Consider the following 25,379-nt stretch of genomic DNA (forward strand, 5'->3'; position numbering starts at 1 on the left):
CTTTGCACTTGAAAAACACTCTAGATTATTTTTTTCCCAAAAAAGATAACTTCCCAATATATCCGAAGAATGATTTAGAAAGTGAACATTAGCTGTAAGTTGGAATTAACGTGCTATCAATCTTTGCAGCCTAGCTTCTATAAATGCCTCATGAAGATCCAAAGGTCTGAACCACAGAATGGTTTGGCTTTCTCTCCATATAACCAGTCTGATCACGTAACTGGCCAACAAAACACGTGGGGTTTTTTTCCCCTGTAGCTGGATATCCGAGTGACAAGAAAACAGAACTGGTGTCACTACTTAGACAAAGACATTAATATCCTCCATTTCTAGGATATGAAAACACTTTATTACAATGGATATCCAGAAACCAAAACAAACAAAAAACACTTCTCTATGCCACAAAGATTTCCGTGAAATGTTTGAGACTGGGACTGTGCATTACCACGAAGCTTAGTCATGATCCTGGCAGAAATCCCTCCCATAATTTACCTCCCCCCACGTATTTCTGGAGGTAGCAGAATGTACCAGAAACTAATGTTAGACCCCAAAACACTAACAATGAAACATGCAAAAGTGCTAAAAGAAAAATACTCTTCCAGAAACAGCTTATTAGGAGTCAAAAAGGAAATTATAACAAGGAGCAGAACACTACCTGTAATGGAAGTCAAAGTCCATCCATTGTGACTGGGTTTTTCAAAGTATTTTCTGGCTCAGGGAAGTAATATATACCAATTCCTCATCTCCCAACCGTAACGTAAGTGAAAGAATGAATAGGAAATTATGTCAAGCTTAAAAACTTCTTTTAACTTCAGCACTCACTGTAACTTGATATACTCTGGGTTTATGCTCTATTATTTTTAAATTAGCAACAGATCTTATTGATAGCTGGTGAAATACAGAAGAAAAATACCCAGCAGATTTCATAAAGCAACATTTTTCTATTTCCCTTTCTGCCTTCTCTCCTCCATCACCAGAAACAGGGCTTGCTTGGGACTCTGAAAAATCACCTTCACCAAAGAATCTACAGCTCACTCACTGAATTTAAAAACGAACAAAGCAGTAGTCAATACCATGGCATGCCTGCAAAATAAATATATTTTTAAAAATAAGTCATAATGAATTGGATGAGGAAGACTGTCAAATGCACATGCATGACAAAAGCTGTCCTTAAATAGATCTTGTTTACTTACAAGTGGTAAATACCTTTCTACATATTACAGGGATGGAATCTGCATCAGTTCTGAAACCATGAGTTATTTGTTTCTTTGATTTCTTAAGTATGGATAATTCAGTGTACTTACTAATTTGAATGAGGTTTATCAAACAAAAGAAAATTGAAAATTGCATCCAAGATGTTGATGAAAACATTCTGTGCAACACAATTTGAACACTTCATATCAGACCGTGGTACTATACTTCCTTGACCAGCACAGTAAGGCTGTTGCCCTAAAAAAGTCACTGTTCATAAATGACACATTCAATACTAAGTATTCAAAGTCTGAGGTTGCTGTTTTAAATTGATACTTTAATTATCTGATTTGAAAACCTACAGGTTTAAGAGATTAGAGCTCTATAGAAAAAACAAATGTGCAGTGTGATGAATGATGAAATACCTTGCAGTAAAAAAAAAAAAAAAAAAAAAAAGAAGTCTCACAGCAAAGCTCCAGGATACAAAATTACAAATTTAATCATTAACTTGTTCTCAATTTGTTACACAGTCATTTAACTCCCACTATAGCTCCTGAGAACAAGAGATGTGTTAACTCAAAAGTTACTTGCTTTTCTATCCTCTGGAACACACTAAAAAGCCTAAGAAAAAAAGTGCCGAAGAAATTACATTCAGTCAGAGTTTGGGGGAAGGAGCCCTGGTGAAGACACTGCATATGTAGAGATGGGAAGGGAAAGGAGGATGGAGACAGAAAAAAAAAATAGATCTGGACTGGAGAACTGCAGTCTGCAAGTCCATGGGTGCGGTATCATGGCAAAACACTCCTAATTTTCCCATTTCCATGACCTCTGATTATTAGAACTTTATTAATGTACATCAACCACCAAGAAACCCACAGTTTAAACTCAGATTTTCAACCACCTATTTGTGTACAATGTTACACTTGGGTACTGACCACCATGCACATATTACAATATATTCTGCTGGAGAAAAGTATGAAGAATTGTCCTTTTTGCAAGACAAAAAAGACCATCTGGGGAGCTAAAAACGCAAAACTATCTGCACAGTGCTTTATTTTTTCCTTAGGAGCCTGTTAGCCTGCAGTGCCAGTAGAAAATCACAATGAGTAAACGTGTGTTCATCCTGCACAGCTTGTCCTTCTTGCTAAACTCTGAAGGCTCACAGAAGTAGCCTCTGACTGACGTATTTTCATACCATTTGAAGAACAGCACTGCAAGATAATTAAAACTGAGGCAATTCTACACTGCTAAGTCATACAAATACCAGCAACGGCCTGTAATTTAGATGTTTTCAGCAGAAGCATCATTGATTATTTGTTTTTGCCATTTTCACACGAGCCCAGATGTCTGACCTGAACTGGCAACAGTACGCTGCATACAAAGCAGCCCAAGGTCAAAAACAAAATGCAAGGATCATGACTTGTGTATGATGATGAAATCAAGTAATATGTTGCATATACTTATTTAAAGAGCTATGACTTTATTACACAGAGAGTGAGCGTGCTTGCTTCCACGAGGAATAAACAGGTTTTTTTCTAAGGCCCTTCTCCGTGGCAGCTGACAGCGCTGTGGTTCACAGGGACAAACACAGCCCTGATGGGGACAAGTGGCAAGATGCACTCCAGCCCAGCGGCGCGTGGGGAGGGACGGGGTGGTCCCGCAGCAGCACCCTTGGCACTGCTGTGGCAGCCAGGCTGCCATGATGGGATGGGTGTCCCTGCCAAGATGGGGGACCCCACAGCCAATTCACCCCGACAGAGAACCAGATAAGTTTACCTGGGGCTTGTTGTGGCCATGCCTTGGTGGGGGAACACAAATGGTAAAGCCTTAATGATGGCGCAGGGCTAACAGAGGGACTCGAGCCAAACCGCACTGCCTCCTGGTTTAAGTCTCTGCCTGGTTAAATTTTATTTTTTTTTTCCTTCAAAGAGCAGCTCAAAACAATAGGTTTCACAAGTCACTGTGCTTTCTTCAAGAAAAGTGTTATACAGGTATACAGATACTCATAGGGATATAAAAAGAGAGAGACCTAACTGCATCTGAAAATGAGACTCTCTCAACGATTGATGAGATGCTTTGACATGGATATCAAGCTTCTGCCTCCGGACTTACGGGGCACTCACTGAGTTGACAACTACCTTAATACAGTATGACCAAATATAATTCTCTGAAATTGTTAAATACCAAAAAATTGCAATACTAACAATAACAAATTAAAAATTCATCCTTACATTAGCTAAGACCCCTAGCTAACAGTCATACTATACCAAGTATTCAAGCTAAATGGCAGCAATACTGAGAGAAGGGAACTAAAGGAGATGTTAAGGGAACAGGTGAAGAGAGAGACAGATTAAAAAAGCATGTTTGCATGTACAGCGCACCCATGCAAGTTTTGAGTATCAGCCATCCTCTCGCTCTTACAGAAGGCATTGCTTTAAAGTGTTTCTGGCTAACTGCTGGTCACTAGCTTCCTGCTCATTCAGCATTCTCAACTGCTATTCTTTCTTTAATAAATATACACAGAATGTATGATACCCATAGACAGATAAAATGATGACTGTTACACATTTCTTGTTCATGATCTACTCGCAAAATCTTCTCTCTCAAGTAATGGCTGGCTAGCCATTGCTCTCTTACATTTTGGATTTATGCTGTTGCCTCAACAGAAATTCCACCTTTAAAAACCAGAATCCATTTATCCTGTTAACAATATAATTTATACTCCTCACTCTGCATTTAGCAATGCGTAATGCTTGAAGCTTATCTAGTAATCTGTAGGGCTGCTAGGCACCAGCCACCAAGCAGCACGTAGCAAGGAAAAAAAAAAAAAATCTAGCATGAAGAATTCCTTTCAGAAGTTGGTAACATTTTAAAAAAAAAAAAAAAAAAAAAAAAAAAGAGAGTGCCCCATTTCATGTCAAAGATTTATTTTCTGATTTGATATAGACAGAAAAAGGAATCAGCTTGCACCTCTCCCGTTCCCTAAAGACGCCCAGGACACAGTCAAGCCCTATACAGCATCTTTCCCTAAGCTGTTCCTCCTGCAGCCACAGCAACATTCCTCACTTCTCTCCTACCGTAGTTATAAAATATTTATTTCAGCATTTGAAGAGTTATGCAGTGGGTTGGGGGTTTGGCAATATCAAGAGCGATCTCTTTGCTCCACTAAATTATTTTTTGAACATGCAAAAAAGAGCGTAGTCTGTCCAGGACGCATTTTCAATGCCTTTATCAGTTTCTACTTCCAGCTGTCAAAACAAACCCAGAAATTGTGTGACCTTGGTTAGAATCTGTTTTTTAACTTTCTAGTAAATCTCCTTTACTTTCACTCCAATTATTAGACATGAGAGCATATTGCTTTAACGACCTTTTACAAAATTACTTCCTCCTCATAGCTATTTTTAAAGTTCAGGAATTAATTACAATTCCTGGTTATCTCAATCACATGTAACCAAGACCGTGCACTTCTACACATCAGCTGGCAAGAATCTGAATACCTTTGCTCACAACGGCAGCCAAAACTTCGTTCCTAGTTATTACAAACATCTTTTTAGAATTTACGTTATTTCAGATTCTTTTCCAATAGCTAAAACTTCAAAAACTTTTGTGGCAATAGAAACATTTATCAAACCTGGCAAAAAAACTTAGTTTAAAAAAAATTCTTTGCTCAAGTATTATTTGCAAGGAATAAAAATCCATCATAGATATTCCCATGTTTTGGATAAACACTCATTGTAGGCAGACTACAGAAGTTTAATATAAGATACAAAAATATTACATATTTACTATTTTCTCCTTCCTGCAGGTCTGTAAGCTCAGGCATACCTTGAAGAAATTTTGTTAAGAGATTTCTCAGGCTAAAACTACCTCCTGCCTGGACTGCCTGCAACACAAAGAAATTTTACTCCATCTGAATCCATGCCTATAGAAATAGTCCTAGGCTGGTCTCAAGACTAAATTACTCTTTTTATGAATTATTTTTATTTAACTAGTTGAAATCAGTTCAGACAGCTCTGCTGCCCTCCCTCCCCGTGTAACAGTATAGGCTGTCACATACTATTTCACAAGCAAAAAAAGTCTGAAGAGAAAGGCTTTTTAACCAGCTGGCAGTGCCTGGCTGCCAGGGCCCCTCTGAACAGGGACCCGAGCGGCTGCGCCAGCCTAGCCCTGACCTGGGGGACCTGGGACCGGATGGCCTCGGGGTCCCCTCCATTCTGAATTACTCTGACTCTAGTTTTATGTTTACATATATATATATAATATATACACGAAGAAATACTTGAAACCGAGCCGCTTTTTCTGCTGCAGCCAGCTGCTTAACGTTTCTGAGAGTACAGCCACACATTTCCTGGGAGTTTCTATAACCTACAGACAGCATACAATGATCAGGGACTGTTCAGATTCCATGCTAGCCAAACATTTACAGCTACTCCACTCCCATGACCTTCCTATTCCTGTGACTGTTGGCAGTATTATTCTCGTCATACATCATCTGCTCTCTGTCTATGCAGCTGAATTGATGCAGTTATTCATCATCACACCTGGTCTCCCGCACCAAGCTAAGTCCTTATTTACTCTCCATTACTGCCGTGCCTGCTTTCTCCTTCAATAATTAACAGATATTACATCTCTAAGTGCTGCTTAGAGAACTGGTTTGGTTAAGTAATACACTTCCTAGCACCTAGAGTATTTTCCTTACTGGAAGCTTTCAAGGAAATTCCAGCTAACAACTCTATCCTGAGCACCTTATTTTTTCCTTGCTGGCACGGCCGCTTCAGTGGCGGAGCTGTCGCCAGGGTCTTCCTAAGCTCCCGTGCTGAACACAGAGTGAGTGCAGTACTCTACTCCCAACACATCTGACCCCACTTAAGTGGAGAACCTTCTTCAGCTCTAAACTGCGGGCCTGCTATTCAGGCACATTCACATCAGCCTTGAAACAACGAAAGCAACCCTACCCATCAACAAACTGGTCTCTGCCTCTCCCATAGTTCCCTGTGCTTTAACAGGACATCACAACTAAGGAAACTCAGAAGCACTTTCAAAATTCTCATCTCATCAATACTCAGCACTAGACTTCACTCCTCCAAAGTAAAGCAACAGTTCAAAGACATAACAAATGACTACTAAAGCAAGTGTAGCTGCTTCGCATTAAGTATCACAAGAAATCAAGCTACCTGCACAGAAGAATATATTCACCTGCACATCATCGCTACCTGTTTCTTTTCCATGTTGAGCTATTTGATGGGATTTGAGTGATATATATCACATCTAACCTGTCTTGCCCAGTTTCCCCCCTCCCAAATACTTAACATATGAGCAGCTACATACCTCCACATTTTCTTCTCCTATGCTGTTACGTGAAACACTTTCTTTTCACGATCTCTAGTTCTTTACACAAAATTACTTCTGCACCAGCCTTGCTTCACAATATAAATCCACTCACAAGCAACCCACCTCCCTGCCACCCCACAGGAGGTGAAGTTTAACCCAGGCTTCAACAGCTTCTCAGTTACTTCTTTACTACGCCCCCGATGAATACAAAAACAGAAAAGCTTCATGACCTGTTTCAGACAGATCTCTGTGCCATGCGCAAGTCAATGACAACATAAGTTTAATAGTTTTTTTTAAACTCATTTGGGATATAAGAAATAGGAGTGGCAAGCCAGCCAACACCGAAGATGGCATTTGCAATGTAACAGTTGCTCAAAGTACATGCCTACGTTTACTTTTCAGTTCAGACCAGGTGTGTGCTCTTAGGGCAGAATGTCCCATGGTCTCCACATACTGCACTTTGGTTCGCAGCACAGCGTGCTCCTGGCATGGACAAAATACATTCCCTCCTGAGGAAGCCCCACCAGAGAGCACGCTCCCAACACGGACCCGTGGCAGGCCAGAAGGACGGACCAGAAGCAGATGATTAAGATGAGAGGAAATGGCCTCAAGTTACATCAGGGGAGGTTTAGATTAGGTATTTGGAAAAACTTCATTACTGAAAGAGTGATCAGGCATTGGAACAGGCTGCCCAGGGAGGTGGCTGAGTCACCATCCCTAGAGGTGTTGAAAAAACATGTAGATATTGCACTTTAGGACATGGTTTAGCAGGCATGGTGGTGCTGAGTTTACGGTTGGACTTAATGATCTTAGAGGTCTTTTCCAACCTTAATGATTCTATGACCCCAGTAAAACCTCCACGATGCATACGGCGTGGAAGACAAGGCCTCAGCCCTTGGGCTTACCAACACAGCGGCAGCCTAAGCAGTCTGCTGTCAACATAGTTTGTGATATGCATATCTATCCTCCAAACCATCTTTCAATTATTTATACACACATGTCCATAGAGAGGACAACCCTATCTACAGTCTAAACATAGGTCTCAGACCCAAAAATTATGAGTAAATGCATGTTATACATGAGTACGTGCAACATCCATCAACACCTTTGTCACATGGCGTTTCTCATACTCCCTGAGAACAAGCTATATAACTCTGATCTATTTTGACTCCACATTTCACAGAAATACAATGTGACTGAACAGCAATTTATAATGTAAGCATGTTACTTGATATATACTTCACTAGTTCAATGAAATCATATACACAGTGTATTTTTGTCTCTTCTTACACAAACGTGCATCTGATTTGAGAACAGTGGGAATCACTGGTTTGAAAGGGGGAGAGAATACCGTGGAGAAGGACCACATGTTTGTCTGTGTTTTAAAGTTATGAACACTGTAATCCTATGCTCACTTCACATGTAGTTCACGTTGTTATGTAAAGTGATTGTATTTTTAGTTCACAAGCTGCTGTACAGCCTATCCTTAACGTATTGCCAGAGATGTGTGATTTAACTACTGAGGAACCTAGAAACAGATTTCTGCAATCGTTCTCAAACATCATCTTTGTATTTCTTGACTCTTTTGTATATCATTGGAGCTGTAAGCACTGATGGACTTCAGATAAGCTAAGCCCAATTCGTCAGGGGTTATTTATTGTATATACAGGTATCTACATTTTTTAATGCACGGTCAACTTGCTATCTGTGAGACTTCCACTTAAATTTAACTGAAAAAGAACTGATGTTTTTCATTTTTTATATATATACACACACACAAATCTAAATATATTAAGTGTATGTATTTGTATAAATGCACAACTTCTACATACATATGAAAAGTGTGTATGTATATTTATATATCCATTTAGATGTGAAAAGCTTTATGGCCATTTTTACAAATTTCAAAAAAACCTTTCTGCATATCCGGCTTCAGATTTCTAAGGGCTTTTTTTGGTTTTGTTTCCTTCTTTCAGCTAGAAAAAATACATAGCTTCAATTAACATCAAATGGATCTGAGGGTGCACAGACATGATAGTGGTTCCAAACTAAGCACCTAAAAATGGAAACAGATGACATCAGTATAGATCTGAAGATGCTGACTTTTGGTTAAAATATCTGTAAAGACATTCAAGTTCAAAACTTCTATTTATCTTACCAAAACTTTAATGGAGGCAGCCTTTTAACAGACTGCATTAAGGGAAATGCTTCATTTTCTAATGATGATTCACTACCGATTACTTCCGATACATAGGTGTCCTTCACACAGCATCATTCCGCTATATCTAATCTTAATATACCAGAATGGCCTTTTAGTCATTTCGTTCGCATGATGGGAATCAGCAATTCCCTTTTTGATCCCCAAGGCTTTTCCAGGGCAACTGCTACACTGCCCACTCATATTACTTTCTCATTTCTACCTGCTGTCATTATTGAGCATTTGGAGAACACGCACTGCACCTGCATTACAAAATGCCTGCTTATACCTTTTTTTTTTTTAAATTATGGAAAGTATTTTTAAAATGCTTGGTGACCCTTAAGAAAAAGCAAGAAGAATCACTTATCCTGCATTAATATTTATCTTAAGGTGCACTTTTGCCCATAAAACAAGATTTCACTCCTGTTCTACATAGAATAACCACAATATTGTAACCAGTGAAAATTTTAATAACAGTATGTAAATACTCCAAGCACCATCCTTGTTTACTCTGTCTTGCCTCCAGGTGTTGAGTTCCACCCTACTAGACCTATAAGAGAATTGTAACACCGAGACAAACATCCAATTTCTGCTTCAGCTTGTGACTTAAGAGGGAGAAAGTAAGAAAAAGAATGAAGAGTCATGTTGAGATAATGTTCAGTTAAATAATTACATTCTAGGAAGGTAAGACACGACACATGTAACAACACTGCATTACCTTGAGTCCAAGAATCTGAACTACTTAACTCATTTGACTTCATAAAAAAGCCTACATTACATAAAAGTATACTCAGAATAAGAGATTCCTCCCACAAAATTAAAGGCTTTCTTTGCAGTCACTCAGTAGTTTTTATGCCCGTATTTTGACACCTGAATCACAAAATTCAAGACCCCTAGATATCAACTATTTATGGTGTATGAAAATTTACTTTCATCCCATTGAAGGGCATCAAATGTCTACATCAAAGAACGGTGGGTTCATTAGTTAAATCATTAATACTAATAATTATTATTATACTATCTATTACTAATTAAGGACACTTTAAGAAAACTCCATTCCAAATTCCTTCCTGGTATTTAACCTGATTATGCATTTGTTTAAGCTAGTGTAACTTAATTTAGCTGGTGTACATATACAAATGAGAATCAGAACCAAGCAGCTCAGATTTCTTCTACTAATGAGAATGTTTATGTACAAGTTATTTTGTGAAAAACAAACCTAAGTATTTCAATGCAATTTGTCCTATAAGCTCTCCTCTTCCCTCTACACACTCTGAGAAAGAAGACATGCCGTGGCTCGCACCAAACTACATTTGTGCCAGGAGCTACCAGCTTCCCACACCACCTTAGCACCAGCATTCTGCCACTGTTTGCCCCGGAGATGCCATTTTTGTATCTTTCCATCTCCAGCTCTTTGTTTTCAGGAATTTTTTTTTTTTTGAGACTTAAACCAAAGTTTACCCCTCCTTCATGTGTAGTTGAGTATCTAAAATATTACTGGGTACAAAGTCACTTCCAAACAGACAGGCAGAACAGCTGCATAGATCAAATGGAACTGAGAGACAAATGCATTATTTTACCAACTTCTGACTAAATCGCAATGGACCGGTGTGCCTATTTAACATATACTTAACTTTCAAAAAGAGTTGAACACAATCGTTTCTAACAACTCATCAGAACAGAAGGGCGACTGATGAAATCCAGACGGCAACACCCGGCAATGGCCCTATGTATCTGTCAAAAGCCTGAATCGTATAGAGAACCACAAGAGAGACACACACTTCTGATTAGTAAGAAAAAAAAAAATTAAAAAAGAAAAATCAATGCAAACAGCTGCACTTATACAACTATAAGTGTAAATCACACTTCAAAGCATATAGCATGCTGCAGGCCAAAGCAGATGTGTAAAAAGAATAATCTTATTATAATCAGGTGCCCACAAGCAAGAGCAGCCCCTGCTGACCAGGAACCCAGGGCAGATGAGAACAGAGGCCCTGCAGACAGCAGCAGATAAGCTACATACAAACTTGTCCAAACCATGGTACGGCCACACCTTCCACAGCGCATTCCTGCTGGCTACCCTTGCTCTTCACTGTCTGCTTCAGGATCCCTAAAGACTTGCAGAGTAACCGGACGCCTCTCCCCGCTGGCGTACAGCGTGCATTCCGAGTGGGGAATCAGGGCAAAGAAAAGATGGAAACATGAATGCCACAAACTCCGACCAGCTCTCAGTGTATCCACTAACTAAAAGCAAGCATTTTGTTTTAGACCCTTTGATGCATCTATGGGGACTAAAAGTGAGCAACAACAATAGCCAAGCAAACTTCTGTTACAGAAACCACTGATGACCTACCAACCAAAGGACATTTTCAGTTACACAGCAGCCTGTAATAACCAACCTGTTTGGGACCCCTTCATTTCATGCATTGCTCTAAAGCCATTTCTTGGTGCTGAAGAACCTGCTTGCTTGGTGACAAACACCAGTTAGCAAGTACCAATCCATCTACCTCTCTGCTGTCTCCATCTACTCGCTACATTACAGCTTGTGTCATCTAAAACATCTCCATTTCAGATGGCACAGTTCAGCAGCCAAACGTATGCCATTATGTTTCACTCTGGCTCTTTCATTTTGCCACAATGAGCTGCTAAAGAGTCGATATTACTCCCAGCCTGGTTATGCCTTTTTCAGACTATCAAATGAAAAGTCGAAACTTTCCAGGAGGGCACTCTGCAGCAGGTTTACTTTACTTCAAGAAATTGTCTGCCGACGTTATCCACCATTTGTAGTGATTTAGTAGGAGTTAAAGACTCTAGTCAAGTCTCCAAACTCAATCTGCCAACTTAGGGTAAAAAAAAAAACCAAAACCAACAAACAAAACAGCAACAAATAAACCACGTAACTAATTTGGGTAAAATACTACTAAAATAAGTTAACTCCTCTTAGACATTCATTTGCACACACTAAACTCTGCTCCTTCTCTAGTGCAGCCCACAGCAGCAATAAACAGTGTAGAGAACAGGGGCAGACAAAACTCGGCAGCAGCATTTGCCATACTGCAGGAGAGCATGGGAAGGTGTCAGACAACACAAAGAGTAAATGCAAAATAAAATGCAAGATCTAACTGCAGGCTCTTGATAAACTTCTAGCAAAAAGCTACTCAGTAGATTTAATTGCTAAAACTTTGGAAACTGTGAAAAAAACAACCAAATAAAGTGGTATTCAGGAGTCTTCTCAGTAGTTCTTACTGCTCTTCGAAGTCTATGAACAGGTAAATTGTTTATACTTGGAACCAAGGGCAATACCAGATTACTGAAGGCACCGATGGGTCAGAAGGTAAACAGCAGCTGTTCCGTGAGAGCTACAAGCACTCGCCTCTCCTTTGACAATCCGCAGAAATGACAATGTAATTTTCTCTTGCTTAATTGCAAGACAAACTTCCACGTGATGAACTACTTTGAGTAACTCACAGACAAGTTACCACTGAGGAACTTGCAGTCAGAAATAAAACACCTCTACCACTTCGCCATGTATCAAACCCCTATGTGTCTCACACAGATCTTAGAAGTCACCTTTTAGGAGAGCATGTGAGCACCAACTGCCAGTACCTCGCTATTTCTTAACAAGTGTTTTTACTCACAGCCACAGGCCCCTTTTCTGAGACTTTCTACCTACTCCCAGGCTTTCTCTCTTTGTGTTGTTACAACCTGGAAAATACATTTTAGTTCAGTAATTGAACATTCGAACACAGGCTCCTTACTTCTTTGTTGTTTTGGGAAATGTAACTGTTCTCCAATGGAAGGAGACAGTTTTTGACATGCCCAGTTTACTTGGTAATGTCTCCCTACCAAATCAGGACCTCAACATCACTAAAATCCATACGAATGGGTAAATTAGTTTCAATCCAATACTATCTCCTTAGTAGGAGCAGATCTCAGTCTCTCAATCTGAAAAAAACTAGTATGTTAAGAAGAGGTTAACTTTTTTAAAGGTGCTCTGAGAAAATGTATTTTAAAAGTAAACTAGAAGACCGAAGAGGAAAACGAACTACAAACCAATGAGAAAGAAAACAGTTTATTCTTCCAGAGGTGGTTGTGGATATCTGTGTTTAAGTCCCTCTTCAACTCCAGCCACGTGCAGCAACCTCCAACCTGAGCTGCTGGCTCATCCAGCCATATAATTTTGCAATAGGATGTAACAAAACAGTTTAGATAGTCATTTCAGAAATATACTGAATTACCCAGAAACCACTTTGTTTACTTTGGTCAATGAAACACTGTTATCTCTCTTACAATAGGCCATACTGTTTATACAAACAAAGTTAGCTCTCATGCATCAACCATCTATTTATTTAGCAAGATCAGCTATCACTGTAAATCAATTTCTTTGCAAATGAGAAACACAGCTGCCGTAAAACCTACTTAAAACTCTTTACCACATCCAATATTTGGACATGCAGCAGAAAAGATGAAAAGAATACAAAAAAAGTCATCAGCGCCAGATCTAGTGACAATATAGTGAGTGACATGCTAAAACTGTGTGCCTTAGCTTTAACAAGCATTTTTAAGCAAAATACATCTTAGTGATTACTTCATAGTTTTATATTTTAAACGCAATGTTGTAAGTTAAAAAGTAAGATAAGAAAAGCTTACAATTGCTATTCAAACTGGGTACTATCAGGAGGATATGGAAGATAGGCAGCTACAAGGTAACTCAAAGAATCTGTACTACAGGTTGGTTATTACGTGAGTAACCTTCAAGGAAAAAACACACAGCAAAAATGAATGTTGTTTATCAGCTCTGTAAAAAGCATTAAAACAACAGAACTAATCCCTGATCAAGCCTCAAGTTTTAAATAATTTTTGTCCTAGAACATTCATAGAGAGAGGTCTCAAAGGTGAATTCACCCAGCATGCCCGTCAAAGGCTGGGGCCTCTCCCACGGCTCTTTCCGATGAACCAGGAGGTGGTCACTACCACACTTTCAGAGAGTACAACACCCTGCAAAATACCACGCTGGAAGACCCCACCTGAATAGACAGTATCACCAGTGGCACCTGCAATACAACTCTGTTACAAAATATAATGGAGATTCAGACTGGAATTAAGTGGCTGCAAAATAGACTTATTTCACTATATGAGACAAATACCTGGCTGCAGGAGAACTCTTAAGTGCGAGTACCATGATGAGTTCTGTTGGCAGCTCTTCAAGTAAGAGTTGGGGATGCGCAAGCACACACAGAGAGCATTAAGCCCTGCTCGTTACAGATTCTTCTCACTCAAGTTATTTATCCATTAATCTTTTTATCTGGTATTTTAAATTTGAAACTCGGCAAGTCAGATTCATTGCAAGCATTCTATCTCTGGAGCACTCCAGGGGAGGCCGGGAAGGATCACAACTTCAAGCTTGGACATCAGGAGAAAGAAATCGCATGTCAGGGAAGCTATAGACTTGGTTGCCCATGATGTATCTAGTATTGGCTCCTGTCAAATGCAAAACTGCTGCAAGCTCTGCATTCTACCTGTCCCAGGTGAGCGTACGCACGCCCTCAGATGCAGTACACGATAGCTTCTAAAGGATTTATAAGCAGGCAAGAAGTATCAGGTCAGGCCGTGACTGGAGTGCTGACTTCTGGTTCTAAACATCTATCTGAACATACATGCACTAAGAAAAGCAGTGAGTGGGGTTTTTTAATATTCATATTCAATAGCTTGAGCTGTGAAGAACTACAGTGCATTTTCACAGAAGGCCTCCCAATAAATCACAGAAAAAACACAGAAAAGCCTTCCGAAGCCCTGAGTCAAAAAGCTTAAATGTTTCGGATGAGACCAAAAAAATCCTGATGGCCTTCAAGTTTATTTGAAAGACGGATTACAGAATATTACATAAAGCACAAATCTCAGAACTATTCCCCATTGTATATACAAATATTATCAAATTTTACAAGATCATGAATTTTCATAAAAAGTGACATTTTCAAAAAGCTTCTCTTGCTTTAATCCTCCTCCTTTCGTTTGATAGGATTAAATGCTGAAATGGCAGGCTGTTAAATAAGCACACTGAAATGCCAACTGTGAGGCATTTAACTCCATGTATTTACAAATTAACGTTTCACAGTTGCTTTAAATTTTGACATTATAGTTTAGTATCTTCAGGCAACTCATTTCAGAAGGTGCTAGATTTAATTTACATTATTTCTCATTTTACATTCATACGTTACAGTACTGGAATACCTTTAAGTTTCTCTTAATCCCTGATAAAGGAAATTTAGTTTTATGAAAGGCCGAGAAATATTGCTTTGTTCTTATAAACAAGTACCAGCCAGCCTGCCTACTGCAATTTCAAAGTTACCATTAAATTTACCTATAAAAGGCCATATCCATCAAGATAACCTCACCAAAAGTGGAGATCATGGCCTATATATGTGTACATACACGCATGCACAAATTCAGAGTGCAATATTGAAAGACGGTGTCACTGGTCTTCCCCTTCAGTTACTCCAGTGCTGACCACAACGTTCATAATGAACTGGAGAAGACACCAAGCAGAACTCCTAAGAAAGTGGTGGGATGCTTATCTTCATTCTTTAATTCTTTCCATTATTAGATTACTTCAGAGGATATTTGTGTGCTCCTGAGACAACTGCTGCAAAAGTAAATCCTATGGGCTACTAGATGTGGCGTTTTAGATGGAAATTTTTACTTTGCAGAATATAAAATGCAGTTTCTGTATTGCTACAGTTAGTATCTACAGAAGGGGGATCCAACAAAATAGTTGAAAAAACCCCAACAACAAAAAAGCCCCAACACTTACCACCTTTTGGAACACGAAACTGTGGCTATTCCCACAGTACCATGTCAGACATTGCTTTAGTTGAAACCAGAATTTAAAGGTGCTTTCTCACAATTTTCTTATATTATCTGACTTAATTATTTCAGGGTTGGTAATGATTCTCTTGTGCTCCTGAATTTCTATAAAAAATAAAGACTTAAGAGAAAACTTGGAAGAGACCTTTTGTTTTGCAGTCGAGCACCTCTTCCCCATTACTTTACGTTCATACAACCAAGAAAAAGCACGAACCGTTTAGAGTTTGTACACGCTTCCTAGGTGTCAGAGTATCAGAAGATACCAATCTATTTGCAATAGTTTCTACAAATTGTAGAAAACCAATTCACCTGTCAGAAAAATCAGCACCTAAAGAAAGGCAAAGTGACTACCAAGATATGCAGAGCAGTCCATAAGATTCCAGTTTTGACACAACTCTACTCTTGATTCACTCTTCTCTACAGCGCTGGAGCCAGAGGACAGTGCCAGCGCCTGGCACACGCAGGACAGCTGAGCCCCCGCAGAGCGCTCCCAGCATCGCACAGTCAACGTCAGGGGTACTCACAGCTGCAGAGCTACCTCAGCTCCCTGTTACCAGTACTTCAAGATATCTCTACGTCCATTCTTCCACCACTTTTAAGGAAGGCAAACTGTGTTTTGCTTTCATTCACAGAGTAACTCCAGTTTCTGCTGAAAAATTACATTATTCTTTCACCATACTATATGTGAAGCGCTGGCACAGCTGAAGTCAGCAGCAAGTTTCTCACCAAGTGTAATAAGGCCAGGGGTCCACTGATGGGCTCCAAGGAAAAACAGAACAATTGTTTTTGTTTGTAGAAATCAATCTGGTATTGCTAACTGGCAGTTCAGTGGACATAACCACATCTATGACAAAGCCTCCATTTAATATCTACAAACATATATCTAATTATTTAGATATATTTAATTATTTAGCCATAGAACATCTGTCTAGTAATCCAATGCTGCTAATGCTAATTGCTGCATCCTATCCATACATAATTCATTTTACATAGCAATGCAGTGATTAATTTTAATTACAGCAGCATGTACTACTAATTAAGATATTTAAGAATGTTTACATGTGTCATGTCAGAATGTGCCAAATCACCTCTCAGAAGTCTCACTGGTGTTTCAGACTGATTTGATAAGCAGAAGCCCAAGACACCTTTGTATTATAACTGACACTTCAATAATGCTCCAGATATGTTCAGCAATAGTGCATCTTTTTTTCAAAACCAATTTTGACACCTACTAATATTCCATGAATAATGGGATCAGATTAAAGTCTTGCCAAAATTCATTATGAAGTATTAAACCTGTCTAATCTTTTATCACTTCTACTAACATAATAAAAGGAATGAAAATGCCAGGAAATGTAGAAAGGTATGAGAATTTTCCTCAGAAGCTTTGTAGAACATAGTCTGGATCAGAGGATGTAGTGTCATGCCTATGTGAGACTCATAAATTAGATGCTTTTGGACCAGAACACGTCTTTCTACTTTTCACTTCAACTTAGTCTAGCGTTTCTCCTCTGCAGTTTCTGAAGTTGTTATTCATTCTAACAACTACATGTCAAATAATTATTGCACATGTGAGCATTAAAAGAAGGATTTAATGTTTGAAAGAGATTAAATATTGCAATCATCTGCCTTGTGGTTAACATTGCATTAAACCTAAAAAGCACAATTAAGGATAGAAGTAAACTTTTTGTTTGGAAAATATCACGATGTTTTTTCTTTATAACTTCCTATTTAACTATTCACACAGTTACAATCTGAGAAAAACAACTAAGTTCCAGTGTTAAGTGTGTTAGCAACACTTCTTTCTTTGTTCAGTATCTGTGGCAATACTCTTGCCACCCAGTGAGACATCCTACTGTTTTGTAACTTAACTTGTACATTTAACCTGATTTCCTAAGGAAAAGAGACTTCCCTGATTTCACTACATCTGTCGGATATAAGTTGAGCAGCAAAAAGCAGTTCTGCAAGTTGCTGATTTTCAGTTTCTATATTCTACCATATCAAGATTTTCAAAAGCAAAGGCTGCCTATCTAACGGCCTAAAGCTCAAGGTGGTTGAGCAGGGTGAATTCTCCACACTGCCAGCAGAGCTAGGGATGCAGCAATGCTGGTCTCTGCTCTCTGGCAAGCCGTGTTTGAACGACGCTTGATGAAGGACTGCAACACAGATGCACAGAAAAATCTTGCTGTACATTGCAGGCCAGATTTCCAAAAGCTTAAGAAATTTTAAAAACCTGCCATTTCATTATAGATGCTGAAACAGAAGATGAGTTGAGAGCATCTCACACTGAGTACTTCCCTGCGGGTTTACAAAGGAGCCATTCCAGCCTTCACCAGTTCAGTCCTACTGCCATCTGCTGTCACAAACACACCAGTACCACCCTGTCTGCAGAGTGTTTTTTCTTTTCTCTTCTGTTGTTAGAAAGAATATATTCCAATATTGCTACTCAAAATTATCTAAAAATAAGCACTAATTAATTTGTCCTGAGAAGCGTAAATCAGCGTACTGCCACCTTCACTGCCAGGGCATCAACACTGCAGATCCGTGCATGGTTTCATACACAGCTTACCCTAACAAAACTGTCATTCACATGAGTAAGTATTAGCAGGATCAGGTCCAGATCCCAAAATTGTTTGGGGCTTTTTGTTGTTTGGTTGGGGTTTTTTTTACTTTTTTTTTTGTGGGTATGGGGTTTTTTTTTGTTGTTGGGGGTTTTTTGGGTGTTTTTTTTTTTTTTTTTTTTTAATGTTGGCAGTATTGCTTCTATTTTGAAAATTTTGAAATATTTCTTGCCCAGAGAGGTTGTGGAGTCTCCTTCTCTGGAGATATTCAAGATCCTCCTGGACAAGGTCCTGTGCAGCCTGCTCTGGGTGACCCTGCTTCGGCAGGGGGGTTGGACCAGATGACCCACAGAGGTCCCTTCCAACCCCTACCATTCTGTGATTCTGTGTGATTTCTTTTTATTAGGAAAGAGTTAAGACTATGAACTGGCCCTACTACTAAGGCTGAATTGCTCCTACCTTATCCTTATGTGGCTATGCAAAGGGGCTTAAACCTTTAAAATAAAACAAACTAGATAAAGTTACACAAAATTAAAAACTGCTGCATAAAACAGATTAAACAAAAAGGTCTGAAAATAAATTACTCAGATCTACCTCCTGCTTAGTGCTTCAATGAAGTCTAGCAATCTCCGGAGTTCAGCAAATTCAGAAATTCGTCCCAGGACCCCAGAACGCTTCATGCCATCACCCCTGGCGATGCCATGCTTCAGCACCTTAAACCAGCTGAAGCTGCTGCCATCCCACCCTTCCTTCTCCCTTCCACTGGGGCTGGGGCTGTCAGGCAGCAAGCCAGCCCAGGGAGCTGACACAGCTCACTCGCAGCCACACAAACACCACCGACTGCGTTACGAGCAGGCTGAGAGGGGGCCGAGACAGAGATAACTCTGGAGAATGCAGCCCTGAGCTGCCATGAGTTTCTGTGATGGCTGGCTGCCGAGCCATACTCCAGAAAGTTCTTCTCTGAAGGGTCTCGGTCTCCACTCCAGCTGCAGGCTCCTTGCTCATCATTTCCCTGCCCACTCAGAAGGCTAATTGCCACCCAGCGTCACAGGTTCCTATGAGAGCAATAGATGAACCTCTACCCTCCCTTCAAGTTTTTCGCTGGACTGAGAACACAGCAGCTAAGATGGCATGAAGAGGCTTTCTGTCTGTTCCTCAGCCATACGCCCTGTGCGGAAAAGCATAATACAGTAAGCTGAAAACTAGTGTCACAGCCTTTTTCACAAGGAGTTTTAAACACAATGCAAAGTGGAATTTAATTACAGAAATTGAACAAGATGCTGAAATTCTGGATTCTTGCTGCTCCAGTTGTAAAACATTTGTGGTCTCCAAACACAACTCCTGTCAGACATAACAAAGGCACAGGGCTTAAGCTAGCCGCACTCAGACAGCAGAGGGTAAAATGCAGGACACACTTTTTTTTTGTTCCAGTGATTTCTTTGCATGAAATCAACCGTTAACATAAAGTCTTTTTAAAGCTTCATTCAGCGTGACCTGGATAGGCTGGAGAGCTGGGCAGAGAGGAACCTGATGAGGTTCAACAAGGGCAAGTGCAGGGTCCTGCACCTGGGGAGGAACAACCTCATGCACCAGTACAGGCTTGGGGTGGACCTGCTGGAGAGCAGCTCTGCGGAGAGGGACCTGGGTGTCCTGGTGGACGACAGGTTAACTATGAGCCAGCAGTGTGCCCTGGCTGCCAAGAAGGCCAATGGGATCCTGGGGTGCATCAAGAAGAGTGTGGCCAGCAGGACAAGGGAGGTTCTCCTTCCCCTCTACACTACCCTGGTGAGGCCTCATCTGGAGTACTGTGTCCAGTTCTGGGCTCCCCAGTTCAAGAAGGATGAAGAGCTACTGGAGAGAGTCCAGCGGAGGGCTACAAGGATGGTGAGGGGACTGGAGCATCTCCACTACGAGGAGAGGTTGAGGGAACTGGGCTTGTTCAGCCTGAAGAAGAGAAGGCTGCGAGGGGACCTTATAAATGCCTACAAATATCTGAAGGGTGGGTGTCAGGAGGATGGGGCCAAGCTCTTTTCAGTGGTGCCCAGTGACAGGACAAGGGGTAATGGGCACAAACTGAGGCACAGGAAGTTCCGTCTGAACATGAGGAGGAACTTCTTCTCTCTGAGGGTGACGGAGCACTGGAACAGGCTGCCCAGGGAGGTTGTGGAGTCTCCTTCTCTGGAGATATTCAAGACCCGACTGGACAAGGTCCTGTGCAGCCTGCTGTAGGTGACCCTGCTTCGGCGGGGGGGTTGGACTAGATGACCCACAGAGGTCCCTTCCAACCCCTACTATTCTGTGATTCTGTGATTCTGTGATTCTGGGTTTAGTGGGTGTTTTGTTTTGGTTTTTTTTTGGTTTTGGTTTTTTTTTGGTTCATTGTTTTTTTCCAATAAGCACATTGCTTCTTGCTCACCATAAGCCCAGTTCAATTTGCTGACTGCCACAATATCACTCTAATGTGAAAGAGTCTTCCATACATTGCACATCTTGTTTGAAGAAAAAAAAAGAGAGACAGGTAACTCTCCTCCTTACACATACACAAGAAGAAAGGCAATTTGGAGGCTGTATGCTGCTAAACTCCATGTTATGAAGTATGATAATTAGTAAAAGATTCACTTACAATACCACCAATACTACTGCCTTCTGTATTTGCAGACACTTGTAAAAGTACATTTCTTTAGCAGAGTAGGATTCATATGTTCTCAAAAAGGGAGACGCAGGGCAATTGCCTACTTTTTTACAAAATACAGGGGAAAGGAGGAGGTCAGTCGTGTTAGCTGCCCTCCGATCATGCCTGTCCTCCACGCTCACACCAGAAGGGAACAGACTACTGGCCAGTGAAAGTCAGGTGAATCTTCTTCACTGTTTTCTAAACATTGCCCCACCCAAATATAACAAGACTATAAAAATGTATATTTCACAATATTTGCTCTAAATCATATGGACAGTTAACATTATATTCAAACCAGGTACATTTCAAGCACAGTTGTGATAACTGAACATGACGTTATCCGTATGTGTCAATTTGGCAGTGAAACACTTTGGATTAAACAGTAAATAACTGGTCTGTTATGTTTTGAGCTTTTTTTCCTGCTGTATCACCCATTTGATTGTTCAAAGATACACTCTTTCTAGACAATGTATTAAGAGTATAACACATGCTGCAATATGCCAAGATTATAACTTTTTTTACCGTTTTAATAGAACTTCTTGATTTTTCTTCCCAGACGTTACTGCTCAGCTCCATTGTGCAATGAACATTTGTTTCTCTTTCATAGGATCCAAACATAAGTAACCTGAAATAGAAAAGCCTATAGTAAGAATTGTAATACTATTACATATAGCCCAGAAACTCACCACTGTTCATTTATACACTCCATTGTTACTATCAATGTGTAGATGCAGAGAAGTCCGCAGAGAAAAGCTTCCACAGGCACAGCCTTACACCAAAGGAAAGACACTGCCGCCATCTAGTGGAAGAACTCCATAAATATCAAATACAACTTCAAATTCTTAGCTAAGGGGTTTTTGTTTGGGTTGTGGGGGGTTTTTTGCTGTTGTGTTTCCCTTTTTCTTTTCTATTTTTAAATAAAGCGTTCAATCGGCAGGTTAGTATTGTTCCACAACAGAATGTTTGGGTTTTTTTTTTAAAAAAAGCAACAATAGCTGCAGGAGTCTTCCATTCTAATCCTAAACTTCACAATATACTGCAATTCTTGGTTCAAGAGAGTGTTACTGTAGATTAAGTCACAGTTTAATACTGCTTAAGTTTCTATTTCACTAAACTGGGATCCTTTCATATCTAATTTTTGGTAACATTCATAACAAAGACTGGTTCTTCATGCAATGACACCCTATTCCATAAGGTGATAAAGCTTTTCAGGTAGGTATCAGTACTATAAAAGAAAAAACAAAAAAAACCAAAAAAACCCCACAGTAACCTTTAAGCTACAGAACAGCAATAAAGCTGTACAGAGCTCATTTCACAGTAGCTGGACACAGATAAATATTTTGGAATAAAAGCTTCAAACAAATCTTATTCTTTCAAAAGAAAGCTATTAAGATTTTAATTCCCCCTCAGACTTTCTGTATACATTTGACAAGGACAGTTTCTAAGCTTTCACTCAAAGTATCTTATTTGTGATTGTGATGTGTTACACAACTCTTCAGATGATATAGAGAAAATCCACCAGAAAAACACATCAATTCTGTTTATCTTGATGTTGTTAAATAATGTTTCTGCATTAAATATTTATGACGAACAAGTGCCTAGCCTTCTAGATGGAGATATGTAAACCCACTTCGAAAACAGAGTAAAGCTATTCAAAACAACTTTCACCAACAATTAGAATTGGTAAAACTACGCCAATCCCTGGGGAAAACACCTCTCTGGCTATGACAGCTCTCTAGCTTGCATTGCAGCAAGGAGAGGCAAATAAATATATCTTTTCTATGTCTCTCTATGAAGAATTTGTTTAACTAGTTTTTAGCTGAGTACATGAATGCATGGGGAAGATAAGGGAACGGTCACACTGGGGTTTGTACCCAGCACAGCTGCTTTACCAAGTGTCCGTTGGTTTTGGTTCATAGTTAGTGGCTGCACCCTGTAACCCCATCTCCAGGTGGGAAGTTTGCACGCTGTAGTGAAACACCACAGACAGCAGCTGTCAACCCCATTTCCAGCTCGACCTTCAGCACTCATTTGTCTAGACACTATCGATTTGATTACCGCAAGCAGAAATCCAGCCTCAGAACCAACGGACTGGGCACTTCGTCTGGACAAGACTAAGTTTGTTCGAGGTTACTTGACCTGACAAACTCATGCCCACCTCTGCTTGTTTTTAAGCCGTGCTCACCAACCCTCTGCGGCTTTTCTGTTCCACTTTTAGTAGTTGCTTTTGAGTAACACAGGTTTTCCTCAGTCTCTCACTGATATCAGACAGTTCATTAAAGCTTTTCCATAGCTGATGGTTGGTTGCGTATGTTTCATCTTCTGGCCACCTAGGCACACTCTTGGGAATTTCCCAGGGGTACTTATTGTCTCTAAAATAGCAACACAGTAGCTATTAAGCTGTCTTGTGCTGGTGGCAACTAAAGTAGAAGAACAAGGACAGGAGGTAGCTCAAAACAAGAGCAAAGCATAATTTTCAGCCAGAAATAAAAGTCACAAGGAAAACAATAAGTCATAATGAGATTTCAGCTTACATTAGGTTACCAACACCCAACTGTAAGAAACATATCACAAGACAGCAAAACTACACATTTAAGTTTCAAAGAGCTCTTCACGCAGGAGTTTGGAATTCAGTTTCCAATTTCAGATAGACAAAGGGGAAATCTTAACTGCCCGTACACTACGGAAATTTGAATAATACCTCCATCAGCATGCAAACAGAGGTACTGTATTCTACAAACACAGCTGCAGATAAAGACTGACATTAAGACTGTGTCACAACACACCCAGAACAACTGGATATTAAGGCGATATCTATATCCTACAGATTGAAAGTTTGTAAATCGGTATGAAAGGATGTATGAACGACATCCTGAAACAAAGTTTATAACCCTAGCTATAATTAAATCAATAAAGAAATGTGATTAAATCATCATTTGACTAATTAAAATATACCTAGAGAAAGCAAATTCCTATTCCTTCCCCAACTGTAAATTGGATGATTCCCTGCAGCAAGAGAGCAGGAGGTAGAAAAGAGTGATTCAAGAAGAGCAGCTATGGATTGGAAAACAGTTCTTTGCAGCTGCCCTGCTTTCCACTCCAAACGCTATGAGAACTCCAGGACATGAAGTGTTTGTCCTCTGATACAGAGGAACAGAAGCACATGGAGGCTGTGGTCACGCCAGCTCCTGAGCCAAGCCAAGACCTTCAGTAAGTCTTTACAGTCTTCTGGAAAGGAGGATGAATAAGGCGGCTATCAGCTTTCCTGGTTTTTGTAGGATGATGCTAAAGGACCGATCTGCAAATCTAACGAGAGTCTGGTATGGGCAGGCGAAGTACACACCAATATTTAGTAACATGTTATTTATTACCAGGTACATAAAAGCATTTACTTCCTCTACAATCCTTTCCTATTGTTTTAATTTCAACTGTGGCTTTTCTATCGGCACGTATTTTAGGAGCTGAAATAAGCAGAACACTTCCCAAGTTTTAAGAATGTCAAAGGCAGGCAAATTCAATATTCACATACTTAAAGGTGCCACTGCTGCACATGGAAGTCCACTTGAAGACAAAAAGAAAAGAACCCATAAAACTCCCAGGTTTCACAAGTCAGTATCAGGTACACTCTGTGGCATTTTACTAAATAACTATCTTAGGAGAACTTCCTTGTCCACAAAGGTTATCTATTGACACAAATGCCAATTTAGAAAGCCCACTTGATGGCTTAATTTTGGAAGAGTATTCTCATCTAATATAATCAGAGTTTACAGGCTTGAAGACTTTCTTCACAGTGTATCTTTCAAGAAAATTAATACAGCAAATTTTAACAGCATGTTGCTTTCTTTTTTCCCCTTTTCCTTAAAAATTTAAGGTAATGACAGATAATAGCATTTTTGCAACGACTGAGTTGAGGGCACTGCACTTGTACAAGAAAACTTACATTTTCAACAGGTTAGACAAAAATTAGCAACACATAGTCCTTATTTATGCCAAAAGTTCCCATCTTTTCATTAATTTTTTAAAATGTGCAAAATTTATTTGTTCTTTCAATAGCATGACAGCAAGGAAATCAATACGTTCAAGCCTGTAATTAGAAAAGAAGTGCAAAAAGTGCATATATTTGGTCGTGTGAAGAATACAGTGAAATTATACTAGATATGACATACAAAAAGTTTGCTAGATGTTTTATCATTATACTTTCACCACTGTATTTCAGACTTAAGCAGAAGAAGTAGCAGAACTCTGTTACCAGACTAGATGGAATACAGCATCAGCAAGAATCCTAATCCAAATTCTGTACAGAAGTCAAAGCACAGCTACTGCACTGTGAGAGAATATAAAAACCTTCTGGGGCACTGAGCAAAACTGAAAAACACACAGAAATTAAAGTGACTTTTCATTTCTGGAATGAGAATGATCACCAAGAAGAATTTCTAGGTCCCAACAGCAGACATGAGTAAAAAAGCTGTGCATTTCAGCATGCAGTGCTGCACTGAGAGAACTGTTGAGCAGGGTCCCAGGCGAACTTCACACCAGCTCACATACAGTGGTGATGAAAAAG

General features: G+C 39.8%; 1 protein-coding gene across 1 annotated transcript in view; it reads right to left on the reverse strand.

Annotated features, from left to right (window-relative positions):
• The window catches only part of PDZD8 (PDZ domain containing 8), a 65,599-nt gene that overhangs the window by 17,882 nt on the left and 22,338 nt on the right, over positions 1-25,379 (reverse strand). The window contains exon 3 of the mRNA XM_009934648.2: positions 21,341-21,443. Coding sequence (XP_009932950.2) covers positions 21,341-21,443 — 103 coding nt within the window. The remainder of the gene's footprint in view (positions 1-21,340; positions 21,444-25,379) is intronic.

This window comes from Opisthocomus hoazin, chromosome 6 (assembly GCF_030867145.1).
Source record: "Opisthocomus hoazin isolate bOpiHoa1 chromosome 6, bOpiHoa1.hap1, whole genome shotgun sequence".
Classification (NCBI taxonomy): Eukaryota; Metazoa; Chordata; class Aves; order Opisthocomiformes; family Opisthocomidae; genus Opisthocomus; species Opisthocomus hoazin.